General features: G+C 41.5%; 1 protein-coding gene across 2 annotated transcripts in view; it reads left to right on the top strand.

Annotated features, from left to right (window-relative positions):
- Window positions 1-18,125, top strand: part of SVIL (supervillin) — an 84,773-nt gene that overhangs the window by 30,492 nt on the left and 36,156 nt on the right. For both annotated transcript variants that reach the window (XM_008588562.1, XM_008588563.1), the window contains 2 exons: window positions 2,897-3,026; window positions 14,993-15,140. In XM_008588562.1, the coding sequence (XP_008586784.1) occupies window positions 2,897-3,026; window positions 14,993-15,140 (278 nt within the window). The remainder of the gene's footprint in view (window positions 1-2,896; window positions 3,027-14,992; window positions 15,141-18,125) is intronic.

The following is an 18,125-nucleotide window of genomic DNA, read 5'->3' as shown; positions in this document are numbered from 1 at the left end:
GGGGGGGGGGGGGGGGGGGTGGGGGGGGGGGGGGGCTGAGGCCCTTGGCCCTCTCCCCACCCCAGCTTGGGAGCTTAGGGAGTTTCCAGTCCTTCTAAGTTTTGTAGGTGTTCTTTGGTGTTGTTAGACTTTTACTGGTTAATATCAGAACTTTGTCTCTGATCTGTGAGTTTTTTGTTTGTTTGTTTCAGTTCTGTATTGGATTTGCTATTCCCACCACTTAAACTCTGCACTGAAACTTATTTTCCTTTGCTTACTTCTAAAATGGGGGAGCTTCCTGTGGAAACCAGCACTTGGGCCCTGTGGTTGAGCTAAATTGCTGCTTTCCTGCTGATTTCCTGGGGAAGGCTTTTTGTGTAGCTCAGGTTTTAATTGTTGATCTTGTAATCACTTCCAGGTCTTGTGAGGTCCAGTACACCTGGGTTGTCTGGAAACTCTGGTCTGGGCCTGAGTCTTTTCAGCAAACTCCACCCCTGAAGTTCTATATTCCTGGCCAGTCTCCTCTGAGTGGGCCTGTGCCGATTGGGGGGTAGATCAGCTGTCCATGCTGTGCCCCAGTGTTCCCCTAGTGGTCCATCTCCACCACCGCCCGCACTCCAAACACTTCCCATGGGATGGGCCATGCACTGGTCCTTTGAGATGACTCACCAGCCTCTGAGTGGCTCCTTTTTTCATTTGTCTGTGGCTCTTTGTTCATATGTGGATCCATGGGAACCAGTCAGTGGTCTTGCTGGCCTGGGGTCCACCAAGACCCTCTTCTCCCCTGCAGCCTCCAAGCAACTTCATAGGAAGGGCACAGCTGCAGCTTTTGCCAGCTCTTGCTCTGTGTGCTCACTAGGGCCAGCCTTGAAGTGTTTGGGGCTCGAAATGGTCAGAGCAGTTCTTTCTCTCATCATGGCTTCTCCTGCCTTCATGAACTCGGTAGGTCTCTCCTCCTCTTCCCCTGAGCTCTAGTGGCTCCGGCATGGCTGTTGTTGCTTTTTAATAGTTGCAAATTGGTTGATTATGGGGAAGGGTGACACTGGGAACCATCTATTCTGTCGTCTTGATTGGAAGTCCAAGATGATTTAAAGTACAGTTGATCCTTGAACAACATGGGTTTGAACTGTATGAGTCTACTTATACATGGATTTTTTAAAAAATAAATACAGACAGATGATTCTTCTTACAAACAGACAACATAAACTCATGGTATTGATAAATACAATATAGTACTGTAAATGTGTTTTCCCTCTTTATGATTTTCTTAATAACATTTTTTTTTCCTCTAGCTTACTTTATTGTTAGAATACAGTAGGTAATACATATAACATACAGAATATGTGCTCATCAACTATTTCTGTTGTCAGTAAATGTTCCTTCCAATCAGCCGCAGGCTGTTAGTAGTTAAGTTTTTGGAGAGCCAAAAGTTATACAGAGATTTTCAACTGTGCAGGCGGTCAACACCTATAACCTCTGTTGTTCAAGGGTCAACTGTGTACAGGAGGATGTGCATAGGTCATATGCAAATATTATGCTGTTTTATATCAGGGACTTGAGCATCCATGGATTTTGATATCTGTGGATGGTCCTGGGACCAATCCCCCACAGATACTGAGGGACGAATGTATGTTTTATTCCATCTCCAACTCAAATATTTAATAGAATCAGGAAAAAGAAACAGCATACAGGCCCTGAGAGATCATCTAATCCAGTTCCTGATATGACAAATAAGGAAAGGAGGAGAATCACAGTATTTGAATGGAGTTAATGGCCAAACTGGGACTAGAGCTGATGTGCTGCCTAAAAATACACTGCTTATGGGTTATGCATGAATTATGTTGAAAAGACCTTGCCCATCAGGCTTGACAGAGAGGGAAAGGAGTCCAAGCATTTTTCCCCCTAATCTTTAAGTTGTTTGAACATCAAATGAGTTTAAAATGATCACCACTTTTTTAACTTTTATCTTTCCCAAGTTTTTTCAACTTAAATGTGTAAGACTTCTTCATTTGTTATAATACAATTAGCTGAAACAGCTTCATGTTTGTGAAAATAACCTTTCAGAGGTCATAATATCCAAATAGCTTTATATCAAATCACAACATAGTTGAACTAAAGTAGGTTGGGTAACACTCTCACTTAATTAGATTCTTTTTTTGTATATATCTTTCCCTTGAGGAAAGTTGAAGTAATAATTTTTTTAAATGGGTTTGTAGGAAATAGTTTCTGTATTAAGAAGATAGGTTGGAAAGACCAAGTTTGTAGAAAAAGAACAGGTCTTAGAATACAGAGGGGGAAAGTCATAAACATCATGTTTTACCGTTTATTGAAAGGTATGATAGTAAGAGGTTGTGTTTTATAGCTTTATGTTTTTAAACCCATTTCTGCTATTTTTTCTGCAAATAAGAACTACTACACCATTTTAATCATTTAATGTTGTTTCATCAAGTAACCAGAAGGGGTCGCTAGAAGCCCCCCCCCCCCCCCCCCCCCCCCCCCCCCCCCCCCCCCCCCCCCCCCCCCCCCCCCCCCCCCCCCCCCCCCCCCCCCCCCCCCCCCCCCCCCCCCACTGGGACAGTTAACTTTTCTCTTTTCCTTGCTCAACCCAAGGACAAGGGGGGAAGAACAGAGATATTCCTTTACTGGAATGAGGGTGCATCTTTTATCTGATTTCAAGTTTGCATTTAAGTTAAGTATAAAATTGGGGGGGGGCATCTGAGAAAGGATTATTATTATTTATTTATTTATTTACTGTTATTTTTCCAGACATATATTCCTCAGAATACAAGAAACTCAAAAAGTCTAAAATTAGGTAGCAGTGATCATTTATTGGCCAAAGACTTCTAGCTCACCTAAATTATGGGTCTCTTCCAAGTAAGAGTTTGAACACTTTGCGGTTGGCGTGCTTTCCTCCTAGGCTGGCACTGTTGAAAAAGAGTGGCGAGGAAGACTGGAAAAACAGACTGAACAGGAAGCAGGAGTACGGCAAAGCACCTGCCACCAACAGCCTGTACATTCAAGAGGTGGAACAGTCCCTCAAGAAGAAGGTAACGCTTTCCCTGGTAGGAAAAGGCAGTCTCACTAACATCACGCGTGGAAACGCATCCGCTAGACGAGCATGCATAACTGAACTAATTCCTGCTCTGAAACATTAGTGCTTTTCTGATTGTAGCGTACACACTTAAAGTCTGTCACATTGCAGCTCAAATTGACCCAAAGGTCACGTCTTGCGATGTTATAGAACTGGTAAGAGCATGCACATATGATTCATCAGCCAGCAAGGGCCTAGATTTTAAAGTGTGTACTTTTCCTTCAGTTTCAGACCTTCAATGAAGTCTGGCTTTAGAATGTTATGAAAGCCCTTACAATGAAAAACTTTTTACGTTCACCACTAGGAGCTAATATAAGTTGCGTATCAAATATGAGCTTGAATTTCCTGTGCAGAGATTTAAAATCTAAGGATGAAAATAAGGTCTTAGTTGTAGTCCATGAATATTTAATTCATAATTTGAAGCATGTTTTATGATGAGTAGGCATGCCTTTTATTGAGAATGTGCAGCAATGTATGTTACACGTGTAAATAAAACTAAGTAATACATGGTGATCAATCCTGGCAAGCATTTCACGTGCAAAAGTATTATTGAGTTGTTAAATACAAACGTAAAGATGACCAGCTTTGGACCAGGGAGTGCACACTTTCAAAACTGATGGCAGCTCACCTGCTGGTTGGCCCCACAACTGCAAATGCACTCACTGGCTGGAAGCAAAATGACACACCCATGACATGTCTACTAGCCAATTTCTAGGATTAAAAGTTTTCAGATAAGAAAGAAAAAGATATTTCCAACTAGATGACTTCCTGGACCCCTTGTAGTTCTAAAATAAGTTAAGCAACTGTGGAAGAGAAAAATTATGAAGGTGACCTTTATGCAGTAAGAAACTTACGTAAAAGTGAGATGTGCACATAGAACTGTGAGTCAGGAATTATGACACTGTTTTATATGATACTTGTGTGTCTTCATAGGTTATGTTGGGACAGCTATTTTAATTTTCTTTTGGGGGACACACATGGCATTAAGGATGATAACTAAGGACATTTCATTCTCAACCATTTGTAAAGTTCTCATGTATAACTAGATATTAAAAGGTATAAATTTAGATTTCAAGAATGAGAGCCTGGAGTAGAAGAAAAGTGTGTCCCTCAAATAATGTATCCCCATTGCCCACAAACTTTGTTTAAAAGAATTTTGAAATCATTAGTTCAAAAATATCTTTAACCCATACCTCGGCAAACCTGTCAACGAATGTGTCATGGCACCAAGCAGTGCCAGATATCTTGTGGTCATTTTGGAAGATGCAAAGAATATACAGCCCTTCAGGAGCTGACAGCCCCATGTCAGAGGGGGAAATTTAAATGAAGCTAAAAGTCTCAGAGCAAGATACATCATGAGTAGTGAAATAATGTGCTACCCACTTAGAAGAGTGTGTATAGCACACTCAGGCAGTGAAAAGCAGACGGCTTGGAGTAGAGGATGAGATCTGAACGGCCTTACCACATGGCTCAGATTTTAGAAGGCAAGTGATGCTGGCTTACTGTGGTGGCCCTTGGGGCAGAAAACGCAGTGACCTAAAGCACTGGGGCTCATCACGATTCAAGGTTGAATGAAATGCTGTCTCTGGGCTCATGGAAGCTGCAGATTCTGCAGCAACAGTGAACTCACTATTTCTGCTCCTCCTCCGTGGCCTGGTTCCCTTTGGCCTGAGACAATAAGCTCTTTGAAGTTAAAATAAGCTGATCTATTTTAGGCCTTTGTAGCTGACATTGGGATATCTCAAGTTCTCTTGAGGTCAAGTGGTTTTCAGATGGCCTCTGACAACCCCCTGCTTTAGTCCTTCCCAAGGGCTGGCAGTGCATGTCAGTGCTCAAATGTGGTAGGTGAGGTGCCTGAAACCTGGTCTGTCATAAGGCAGTCCCCTGACAGCCAAGGAGTGTGTGACAGATGCCCACTGTGTGCTGGCTGTCTGAACATTGCCGTGAAGAGGGTCAGACATTCATGCCGCATGATGCGTGCAGATAGGGGATGTTGCATGGGGTACACTTAGACGGGCTGATGGGGAGAGTGCTTGGGACAGCAGGTGCTGAAACCTTCCATCTTCACCACCAAAGGTAGAAAGGATCTGGTTTTATGCTCAGGTCATCACTGACCACAATTTCTGAATTTATCTAACAGCACATATTCGTGATTACCAGCCATTTTACAGATTGTTCTCCTCAAGCTTTTGTGTGTGGTAAGCGTAGTTAGCAATTCCAGCGTGTGGGGTATAGAAGAGGCAGGACATAGAGGGGGGACCCAGTGAGTCACCTCCATTACTCCCACGAAAACCCGTGCAGCACGGAAGTGAGCGCTGGCCACTAAAAATATAATGTGAACCACTAAGTAGCTTTCAAATTTTCTAGTAGCCATATTAGAAAAATGTGAAAGGATGCCTTGAAAATCGATAACTGCTTTGTTTCTGACAAAGGGTTTAAGGCTCTCTCAGCAGTCTCTCACTTTAAATTCCATGTGGTAAGAAGGTATTCTTTTGGCCTAAGAATATATTTTTGGGAAACTAAGTTAGAGTTTTCCTTTATGTACTAAAAGATCAGTCGTGTCTTAGAGAATGTGAAACTTAGCAGCAGTTCCATGCTTTCCAATTTTACCCCCCAAAAATCAGGATCAGTGATTTGGAGCTTAAGCACTAATTATTTCCTTAGCTGCCTCTGTCATTTCTTATGAAAAATCATTTAGGTTCTCTCTCTCTTTCTCTTTCGGCCTCCCTCCACCCTCACCCCTCCTTGCTTCCCTTCTTAAATTTCTCCCATCCTTGGATTAATCTACGTCAGTGCTAACCTGACTTAAACGTTTTTGCTTCCTGTAGCATATATACTTGGTTCTAAAGATGGTAAAGCCATTTGGTTTGTAGATTTGGCTTTGGCCACACTGCGTGGAATGTGTGCACGTGAGCATGATTTGTGTACAGTCTCCTCCAGAGTAACTCATTCCATCAGAGAGAGAAATGAAATGAAGCAAAGTCTTAAAGAAGTGATTTGGCTGGAGTCTCTGCTACAACCAAACTGCAGTTATTTATTTTCACCAAATAATTACTTTAGATTCCAGCCCCATTTCAGCCTGTTCAACATTAATGCATATACAGTGACTCACATGTGCGTATGTTAAGATAATTATCCAGTATATCAGACTGTTTCCAGGAAATAAAAACCTTTATAGAGTTGGCCATTAAAACCCTCTATTTCAAATCCCAGATCAGGATTTGTTATCCTACTGTGCTTCAGTAGTTATGGGGTCAGTGAATCAAGCCAAGATCTATGATATCCCCAGAACAAGTCCATGAAAATTTAAGGAAGGTAAATCTGCCACATTCATATTCTAATGACCTGCTTTGAAATTCCAAATCACAATTCGGGAGAATGAAGTCAATTTAAAGAATGAGGCTGGAAGGGAGAGAAAGGCTAATGGTATGACCTTGAAATTAAAGATGATCATCCTGCTATCAGGTGATGAGGGATGAGTTTACTTGACATGTCTGCTACCCACTTGTGTGAGCACGTGCATGTTTCTAATTGAACCCGGGTACAAAATACTTAAAAATGACTGTGATGCCCTAACTGGACTCTTCTATTCCAACACTCTGCAATGTTTCCTATTTGTTTTAACCTGTAGGAAGAAGGAGGATTTACAGATGGTAATGCCATGTCTAATCTGCTTTGGGTAAGCCTGACTCTAACATAGGTGTCCCCGGAGTGCCACCTCGCCATGTGTCATTCTGATCATTGACGGCTCCCTTTTGTGCCCTCCCTCGTTTGGTTTTCCTATCCCTAGGCAAGATGCAGCCTTTATCCAGAGTGGAGAGCTGATCCTGCTTCCTTAAATTATTTTTTAATCATGTATTGAAAGTAAAGAAGATGATATTTTATGTTAAATGTTAAAACTGTCAATGAAAGTCATGGTTCCCCTCTCTGTAACAGAATATCATACATAAATTGCAGAAATCTTCCCATTAACTCATTTAATTACTGCACAAAACTGACTCAGGTGTATTTGCTGTGCTCATGTGGATTTATTTTAGGTTTAGCATTCCAGGAAGGACTCTTCTGAAAAGAGAACTGAAATTGCAATGAGTAAATTAACATTCTGTTAGAAAAATCATTGTTTTCGTCACCCCCCGCCCCCAACCCCTACCTGCCATGCTCTGATAAATCTTCTCTTTTTACCTCTAATCCTCTTGCTTTGCTCTATAGGAACCTGTATACGCTACTACTTATTCTCCTGCTATACCTGCTGCCCATAAATACCTGTCTTTTGTATCTATTAATCAGGTGAGGAAAAGCCTACACATATTAAATCTCATTGCAATTTCTGAGCAGAAGGGAAGAACTTTGGTTTCATTTGGGGAAGTAAACCCTTTGCTGCATTTCACTGAGAAAGAATCTCTGTGTGTGTGTGTCTATGAGAGAGAGAGAGAGAGAGAGAGTGTGTGTGTGTGTGTGTGTTTAATCAGTTCTTCATGTATTTAAGGTCAGTCACACCCACTGCATCCTTGGCTCAGACTTTTAGGTAGGCCTGATGGTATTAATTAACCTCATAGTCATAAAACTGGAAAGGTAAGAGGAAACTTTCCCCTTTCAGTCTGCAAGCCTTAAATCCTAAGTGAAGTCAGGAGCCCAAGAAATGCAGCAGATTGTTTCCAGCTCAGTGACAATGTTATCTTGCTTGGCTTAATAGAATAGGAGGATATGGTTGAGACAGTTTAGGATGTGGAAGGGACAGGGAGGAAGACACAGCAAGGAAGGGGCCCTTTGACATGAGCTGGTCACAGTGGCCCTATTAAAATGAGAAGCACAGACCCCTGCCCCTTTCCCTCCATCCTTGCTGTACCCCATCTGAACCCCACCCAAGGGGAGACCTGGCCTGGGCAGAGTGACTTTGTGGGTGAATAATGCATGACCATTTTTAAAGCTACAATTGTCAGTGCTTGTTTTTTCTTCTGGGAACGCCCCTGGTGTCCAAATAGCTCTGATAATTGACAGCATCCCCTTTCCTCTGAGTCCCTGGCTCCCATCCATGCCCTGGTTCCCACCTGTGGGACCTTGTCCAGTCACCTACCTCCTAGGACTTCATTACCTGGGACTTCATTACCTCTGAGGTTGCCTCTGACTGACGATGTCTTCATTGCACCACTCCTTTAGGACCAGCAGTTGTAGAACGGGAGGCTCAGATTTCAGCTGTGAAGTTGGCAGAGGTGTCTGGCGGGTGCTCCTGTCTTCATCTTGCCTCTTCACAAATGGAAACATGCCACTTTCCTCCCTGAAGTGGCTTTTCTCGCCCTCTCCTTGCTTCCTTTCCTCTGAAGTTAGAGAGGCTGGGCCTGAGAGCCTGGGCTCGTGTCTGGCCAGTAGTCCCCCCCTACTCCCAGAAAGAGGCTGAAATCTGGAGCAAACTTGCTGCTCCATCACTAAAGGGGGAAATGAGTTGTTTCTTTTAAACAAGTCAAATTAAGCTTTAAAGGAAAAGATATATTATTGAAGCCTTTAAGTGTACATATATTTTTAGTAGAATTTATTTTTTAGAGCACTTTCAGGTTCACAAATAAATCGATCAGAAAGTGTAATGAGTTCCTGTATACCCCCTGCCCCTCGCAGCCTCCCCCACTGTCAACATCCCCACTGGAGTGGTACATTTGTTACAGTCGATGAACCTACACTGACGCGTCATTATCACCAAAGTCCGTAGTTAACGTTAAGGTTCACTCTTGGTGGTATACAGTCTCTTGGTTTTGACAGATGTACAATATGTATCCACTATTGTAGTATCAGACAGAATAGTTTTACTGCCCTAGATGTCCTCTGTGTTCCTGCTGTTCGTCATTCTCACTCCTTAACCTCTGGCAACCACTGATCTTTTTACTGTCTCCATAACTTTGCCTTTTCCAGAATGTCTTAGAATTCTAATCATACAGTATGTAGCCTTTTCAGATTGGTTTCTTTCACTTACTAACATGCATTTAAGGTTCCTCTTAGTCTTTTCGTGGCTTGGTAGCTTATTTCTTTTTAGTGCTGGATAATATTCCATTATCTGCATATACCACAGTTAGCGTATCCATTTACCTAGCAAAGGACATCTTAGTTGCTTGCAAGTTGTGGCAATTGTGAATAAAGCTGCTATAAGCATCCTTGTGCAGGTTTTTGTTTGGACCTAAGTTTTCAACTCATTTGCTGGATCATATGGTAAGAGTATTTTTAGTTTTGTGAGAAACCTCCAATCTGTCTTTCAAAGTAGCCGAACCATTTTGCATTCCCAGCAGCAATAAATGAGTGTTTCTGTTGTTCCATATCTTTGTCAGCATTTGGTGTTATCAGTGTTTTGGATTTTCACCATGCTAATAGATACGTAGGGGCATCTCGTTGTTTTAATTTGCAAATCCCTAATGACATATAATAAGGTTGAGTATATTTTCATGTGCTTATTTCATCTTCTTTGATGAGTATCTGTTTAGATGTTTTGCCCATTTGTTAATCTGGTGGGGGTTTTTTCTTATTTTTGAGTTTTCAGAGTTCATTGTATATTTTGGATAGCGGTCCTTTATCAGATATGTCTTTTCTAAATATTTTCTCCCATTCTGTGGTTTGTCTTCTTGTTCTTTTTATATTGTCTTTCACAGAACAGAAGTTTTTAATTTCAGTGAAGTTCAGCTTCTCAATTATTTCTTTCATGAATTGTGTCTTTGGTGTCATACCTAAAAAGTAACCACCAAACCTGAGGTTATCTAGATTTTCTCATGTTACCTTCCAGGAGTTTTGTAGTATTGATTTTTACATTTAGGTCTGTGTGATCCATTTGGAATTAATTTTTGTGAATGGTATAAGGTCTGTGTCTATGTTCTTTTGTTTTTAGCATGTGGGTGTCCAGTTATCCCAGCACTATTTGTTGAAAAGACTATCCGTTCCCCACTGTGTTGCCTTTGCTTCTTCGTCAGAGATCAGGTGGTCATATTTATGGGGGTCTATTTCTGGGCTCGCTGTTCTCTTTCTCTGATCTGTTTGTCTATTCTTTTGCCAGTACCACACCATTTGGATTACTATAGCTTTATAGAAAATCTTGAAGTTGGGTAGTGTAAGTCTTCCAACTTTGTCCTCCTTCAATACTGTGCTGGCTATTCTGGGTCTTTTGCTTCTCCATATCAACATTAGGATCAGTTTGTCAATATTCACAAAATATCTGCTGGGATTCTGATTGGGATTGCATTGAATTTATAGATCAAGTTGGGAAGAACTGACATCTTGGCAATATCGAACCTTCCTATCTATGAACATGGACTACCTCTCTACATGTTTTTAAATTCAAAGAAAAATAACAGTTACCAAAGGCAGTTTATGTTTTATAACTTCAAAATTAAAATTTCAAAAAATTCTACATTTTTGGGCCGGCCCGGTGGCGCACTCGGTAGAGTGCGGTGCTTGGGAGCACGGTGGCGCTCCCGCCGAGGGTTCGGATCCCATATAGAGACCGGTTCCCGCTCACTGGTTGAGCGCGGTGCGGGCGCGACACCGAGGGTTGCGATCCCGTTGCTGGTCACGAAAAAAGACAAAAAGGAAAAAAAAATTCTACATTTTAACTTCTTCACGATTTTCCCAGATAAATATAAATATTTTATATACTGGTTATGGAGCACTAGCTCATCAGTGTTCTCAGAGGTCAAGGTCGTTCCATTTTCTCCCTTCAGCAGTGCTGCTGTCTTAATATTCAGTAACACAAAGGTTCAGAGAAGAAAATAGAGCACTTAAACAGCATGCAAGCTCTGTCTAAATGGACTGTTTGTCTCCGCATCAGGTTTCAACACACAGTCATTTCTTCCTCATCTGCCTCTGGGCTGTACCAGAATGAAATTTTGCTTTATTCCCCTCCTTTTATCTCAGGAGTTGGTAGATGGTGACAAGGCTGGATTACAGTAACTTTGAGGTCTAAGCCTAGACCTGTGATCTTTTTTCCATTTTTTTTTTTCAGGCCACTTGAGGCTGCATGCAGCGATGATGGGCTGAAATCTCTCTTAAGGAAGGGCACTCCTTAAATTTCCTTAACAGTGAACAGAATTCTAAACGATGCTAGCATTTTTGAAAACTGAGAAGTACCATTTTTTCACAACCTTATTTCTGTTATTTACCACGTGCTCTTATAATTTCTTCGTATGGTTTAGCTTAACTAAATGTGGAGGAGATAAACACTTAAACGTCAGTTCACAATAGTTTCTTTCCGTGAAGCTTTCCAGTTTTGGAAGAATTTCTACCCTTAAATCTTCCCTAATCCTAATAGTACAGGGTGGTTCTGCTCTCTTGCTGTATCACATCCCTGTGTCAGGAACATTCAGTGAGATTTGCAGTGATTTCTCAGTAGGTGTATAGAGAGAGGCAAACCCATTAGCCACAATATGTAACTTGAAAACATTCTTGTTCATTGATCCTTTCCGTAGATTCAAGCTGTATCCTGCAAAGTCTCTGTCCATCCCTAAGAAAAGACCATCCTTTCCTCCCACTTATTTTTCCACCTTCTACACACACACACAGCACACGCGCACACACTCTCACACACTCCGTTCCCTTTCCCACCCTCTCTCTCCACCTCTCCCTACCACATTCCTGGGATCGATATGTGAAAGAGTGGAGAGGATAGTCGAGGTAGGGCTTCCAATCTATTCTGCCCCAGCTCTCTCTTACTATGCCAGTCAGTCCTAAACATCTATCAGCTAAACCTGGAAAATGACACAATCTTATTATGATACCTATTATGTTCTTCTCTAAATGGGGAAAGAAAGACTTAGAAGGGGATAAATAACAAGACAGCAATGAAGTTTTAAGCTGTAAAGAAGCAAGCAGACAAAGAAATCCACTTAATTTATTTTCATATTTTGAGTTCTAAAATATAATAACTTGTGGTAAACTTTGTTAGATTCTTTAGTGAACAAATTGTATATTCCTTACACCCTTATAGAGCCATATAAGGTCAGATAGAAGGAATTAGGGGGCCGTAAACCAACCCTACTATGTAGCAAAGTTAAGTAGAAATTTCTAGGGAAACAAAACTTTTATGTTGAATATTATCATTTAAGGTGGAGTAAAAAAATATTCCTTCTTGACCTAGATCTGGCAAAGGAATGGAAGCTTTAAATTCTAAAACGGTTGTATCATCCCAGGCCTTCTATCCATCGTGTTCACAAAGGAGCTCTAGGGGAATCCGAGTGCTTTGGGAAATGAAATTGTTGATTCACGGATACCACTTTTCTGAGTCATTAACCACACACTCTACCCCACCCTGGACTTTGGAGATGGGTTAGTGAGTTCACACACAACTTTTGATGTCTGGACCTTTGGAGAAGCCAACTTTCTTGGCACTTTATATGTTCTTTGGAAATATTTCATGCCAAGTGCCATATTGCTTTGATTAGAGTTCACTCCTGAAACTTCATTTTCAAAGAAAACTTCCTCTGATTCTTGAATTTGGATGAGGTCTCCCTGGCAAGTCAACCTCATAGTTTGTTTAATAGACTACGTGATTTAGAGAGTTACATGGAATTAGAGTCATCTTACCAATCATAAGGGGGAAAGTTAAGGAAAAGGTTTTTTTAAAAAACTTTTGGCAACTTTTTATTTTGAAAAAATTTAAAACTTAAGAGAAAAGTTTCCATAATAGACGGGCACTCTCGTATACCCTTTATCAGATCCACCAACTGCTGACATTTGCTCCTTTCCCCCATCCCTCTCCCTCTTCTTTCTTCCACCCTGACCTGATTTCTCTCCCCCATCTCATATATATAAACACACACATACATATTTTACCTTCCCCAACCATGTGTAAATAGTTTGGAGACATCATGCTCCTAAGTCAAAGATATTTTCTTCCATAACCACAGTACAGTGATCAGGATGAGGAATCTAGCATTGACACAATGTTTATCTAATTTACATCCTTATTCAGATTATGTCGGTTTTCCCCAGTAATGTCCTTTTTGGCCCCCACCCCATCTGGGATCCAAGCCAGGATCACGCATTGCACTTAGTTGTCATATCTCTTTAGGGAAAGGTGTTTAACTAATTTAACTTCTCAAGGGTCTCAAAATCACTTCTGGCTATGATGGCTCTGTAAAAGGAATGAACGCTGTAAAAAGAAGATTCATAAATTAGACGATGGGAAGCCCATGGTCATGGCTTAGACCAAATTTTACCAATGCAAACCCGGTTTTATGCTGCAGGGAGGGAGGAAGTCCCCTTTCCTTGGTTACCCTCCATCATTTCAGGGCATTAAGAAAATGAACTGTGCTAATCTCTGCTCTCTTCCTGCCCTATTTCCTGTTGGTCAGGGAGGAAAGCTAATTTGCCATAGTGGGATGGAAAGTTGAGGAAGAGAATCCCTGAGCCCCTAGGATGTACCTCCCCTCAGGGCTCAACTAGTCCTCCCATTGTGTCCATGGAAGGCCTCGTGATCACTTTGATCTAGCTTGACTGCTTGTCCAAGGGAAACACCTTACGAAGGAAGAGATGCTGGAGAAATGGCCAGCAGCAGTTAGGGAGTGTCATTTGTAGTTTGAAAGCAAATGCCCCAGCAAAAATGGCATTCCTCAGGTCTTTGGGTTTTTTGGTGGCTGACCAGTACAGGGACCTGAACCTGTGACCTTGGTGTTAAAAGGCTGTGCTCTCACCAACTGTGCTAACCGGCCAGCCCTCCTCAGGTCTAAGAAGATGCTCAGGCAAAAGCCAAAGGGCAGATGCAGGAGGCATCGCCAGTTGGTTTCCAGAGCCCCTTTCATGGGAAAGACCTCCAGGAGGACAGCCGGGGGAAGCTCCTTCTGCTCTGCGGGGGATGCTTTTCTGCCTTCCTTCCTCAGCATTAGCTCCACGGCACCTGGTTCTCTGACCCTCCTTCTTACCCTGCCCCATGCCCTGCCGTAGAGAGGGGTTTTGTAGCACAAGGAGGGATGCATGAAGGAGGAGGAAAGCCCACTCCACCCTGCCGACGTTTGAGGACCCCACCTGGTATGGCCTCGCGACTGCCATCTGCTGTTCCTCTTGGCTCGCCCTGACGGCCTTGAGCCCTGTCCTCTGCCTCTGTTCCTGCCCCTCTTCCTCCCACCTCAGCCCCCTCACCCTGTCCAGTCCCATCCTGAGCTCCTCTCCCTTTTCTGGTCCCCTCTTGTCCCCTCTAGCTTCTTCCCTTTACTATCTACTCCATCCCCAACCACAGGCCAAAGGAATGTCACCAGTGGCTTAGAAATTGAAGAGGCAGGTATCTACAGAACCCCAATTAGAAACTTTTCAAAGTATCAAGTAGAAATGTCATTATATATAGGTTACGTCTATAGTACAATTCATCCTCAATGTCAGATATGTTATGGCTTAAAGTCACTTCCAGGGGCTGGCCTGGTGGCCTAAATGCCCATATAACATCATTGCTGTAGGAAAAAAGCATGCCGAGTTCTAAAACCTTCATAGTAGATCTCATTCCTCATCGGCTTTCACTAATTTGTAATTGACCGTGGTCCTCATGAGCTTACACGGATAAAGTTTTCTAGATTGATCATGTTCTTTGTGGGCATATATAGATAAAACTCCCAATTAACTGAGTTACCTAGATGGGTAAAACTGAGCAACTTGAAAACCCTGTAAAGTCCACGGCATGAAGACAATCTCTATTTTAATTTGCTTATTTTTACAAAGGATCGCTTTGGTATGCTAGTGTTCCACATGAACAAGTGAAAGAACCAAAGTTTTAACCTAAAGTTGTAGTGGTGTTTGTGGAGATCTGTAACTCAACCTGGACACAGGAAGCCAAACCCATTTCAGACAGAATATTTTTGAGCATCTTCGCACAATGTATTACTACTCTTTGTTTGCTGGCTACAAGCTAAAATTCGTACCTCTATTATTTCTCACTCCTATTTGTTCTTTTGTACATTTTGTAAACAGCGGGTCACAGAAAGTCGAGAGAGCCAAATGACCATTGAGGAGAGGAAACAGCTCATTACTGTGAGAGAAGACGCCTGGAAGACCAAAGGCAGAGGAGCAGCCAATGACTCCACCCAGTTTACTGTGGCTGGCAGGATGGTGAAGAAAGGTCAGAGAGAGTGCGTGTGTGTGCATGTGTGTGCGTGTGTGCATGTGTGTGTGCGCATGTGTGTGTGCGTGTGTGCGCATGTGTGTGTGCATGTGTGTGCGTGTGTGCGCGCGTGTGTGCGTGTGTGCGCACGTGTGTGCGTGTGTGTGCGCGTGTGCGCACGTGTGTGTGCATGTGCATGTGTGTGTGTGCGTGTGCACGTCCACACAAGCACGCTCACCCATGGAATTAATGTGGTATGTGACAGCTCAGTTTTAAAAAGATAAGCCATGGTCTTTTTAAAATTTTTACATGTACCAATGTTGTATAAATGGTTTTGGGGTAGGTTATGTGAGATATTCCTGCTGAATACTTTTTCTTCATAAATAGTCAATTAGTGTCATCTTCAGTGTAACAAGCATAATTCAGGTTGTCACAACTTCAAAACTTACCCATTTGGAAACTGAGTGCAGTTGTATGTTTCAAAAGCAATTGAAAATCTGGTAACAAATCTTGGTTTTTTCTCATAGTATTTTTAAGTACTTATTTATTCATAAAATTTATTTATTTTATTATACATACATGTGGGGTACAATGTTGATTTGCAATAATTGTGTTCAGTGTGTGGTGGTTAGATGAATATAATTAGCTTACTCATCATTACAATACACAATCATTCTTTGTGTCCATTGACCAATTCCTCATTAGCCCCTCTCCCCCCGCCCCTCCCCTTTTCCACCTCTAGTTTTCTAAAAGTTCAATGTATTGCTGTGATTGTTGTTTCTTTCTTTCCTTCTATCTCTCTTTATTGTTCATTTGTTTATTTATGGATTCAGCTCCCAGTTATGAGTAGAACATGGGGTATTTCTCTTTCTGTACCTGGGTTGTTTCACTTAGAATAATTTTCTCCAGGCTTATCCATGTTGCTGAAAATAGCAGAATTTCATTCCTTTTTATGGCTGAGTAGTATTCCATTGTGTATATATACCACAATTTCCTTAACATTCATATGGAACAACAAGAGACCCCAAATAGCCAAAGCAATCCTGAGCAAAAAAAAAGTAAAGCTGGAGGCGTTACACTTACTGACTTCAAACTATATTACAAATCTATAGTAGCAAAAACAGCATGGTACTGTCATAGTTACTTTTAAACTGTTTCTGTTTTCCTGTGACCAGGCAACCAGTTACCCCAAATAAGCCTTTTGCAATGAAGAAGTTTATCTCCTCTCCCTTTAAGTTCTTAGGTCCCTTTTCATCAAACCAGATTTCTCTGGCTTATACAGACCAGTTTCCACATATAATAGACATCTACAGATGTGTCCAATTCCAAGGAAATTAGATTCCCCTGCAGAAGGTCATTTCTCTGCAGCTGAGCTCTTAGAACTGATTTGAAGCCTGTATCCAAAGATTTCTGGAATTGACTGACATACCACCTGGTTAGTAAAGTAACTACAGAGCTTTGAGCCTCCATGGAGGTGTTTGAGAGCTTTGTTTTATGTCCTGTAGGAAATGCTTAAAATTTGGGATCCCTTTGTCACCTATATGTACATGCCTTCATTTATTTCTAAGCTGTTGTTTAAAAGCAAATTTCCTAACTTAGCAGTAAAAGTTTTCACATTCACTTAGTCCTGACATATTGCCATCAACTTTATAGGTTTAGCTTTTCTTTTTCTCAAAACGTTTAGGTGTCCTCACTCTTATGAGTTATACCTAAGTCACTGTAGCACGTAATTAATGTTTGCAAAAGGAAAGAGAGGGAATCCCTGAACTGTGATGAAGAGCAAATCTTAGCAGAAGAATCTTTTCCAACAAATTGATTCTTACCTAATCTTGGAATTGTCAAAGAATAACAGAAGATAATTTACTCTCACAGGGTGAGGTAACATTTGACAATTTTCTTCATCAAATCACAGACTTGTGTAATCATGTTTAAGCTACTTTAACAAGTGCCACCTCCCTGTGTTAACAAAAGCAGACCCTTGGGCACAGATGTGCTAAGTAGAACTGGAGCCGAGAACTTGAACCACAGCTCATGTCTTCCAACATCTAGCCCAGACTTTTATACTGATGACTTTTCGCTTTGGTTTCTTTTTCCCTCTCCCATCTTAAAATTCATAATTTATTTGTAAGTGGGTCCTTACTACCAAATACCAGTGCCCTCGTCCACATTTATATCAGAGATAGTAGATTTGCTCTTATGCAGGTGTGGAGAACAAATAACTCCTATTCCTCAGTGGATGAGTTTGCTTTCACATTTTTCTAAACAAATTGGAGATCTTTCTTTAACAGGTGCTGTATGGCATGCTCAGGAAAGAATTTTCTTGTATTTTTAATCTAACGAAAAAACTATATTCTATTTTCCTAATATTGTTACCACCTACTGTATTACACGTTTCACTTGAGTCGTCAGCTCTTTTTGATTCACAGTGATATGGCATCCAATCTACATTCACTGCAGGATACAATATTCCCTCCACAACAGCCACAGAGTCTTCCTGTCTGGTGGGTTGTGATGGCACCACTGGGCAGCTAGGAGTTAGTGACCACCTATCAGCAAGTTGCCAGGGGGCCCGCTGGACCTGATGTGCATTCTCTCACTCCAGAAGGCTCTATTCTCCCCTAACTTCCTTAGGACTTTCTTCCCTTTTGATATTCCTAGATTTTATTTAACAATCAGCACTCCACAAGGTTTCTGTGGTATTCTAGGATTCTCTTGGGAGGGAGGAAAGAGAGATATTAGTAAAGGGCCCCAAAAGTCAATTACATTGTATAGTGAAGAATATACTAATTATCTTGATTTGAGCATCACACGTTGCACACAGGTATTGATATTCAATGTTGTACCCCTACAGATATGTACAATCAACTGTGTTCCAACAACAAATAAATTAATTAAAAACTGAATTTCAGAAAAGTAAATAAAAAAGAAAGAAAGAAAGAGAAGTACTCAAAGTATGTCTTTGAATAAGAGAGATGTGCAAGTGTTCCTAAAGAGAGTAGGTGA

The sequence above is a fragment of the Galeopterus variegatus genome, unplaced genomic scaffold, assembly GCF_000696425.1.
Source record: "Galeopterus variegatus unplaced genomic scaffold, G_variegatus-3.0.2 Scaffold4896, whole genome shotgun sequence".
Lineage (NCBI taxonomy): Eukaryota > Metazoa > Chordata > Mammalia > Dermoptera > Cynocephalidae > Galeopterus > Galeopterus variegatus.
The sequence above is the reverse complement of the archived record's forward strand: the minus strand, read 5'-3'. Positions and strand labels throughout refer to the sequence as shown.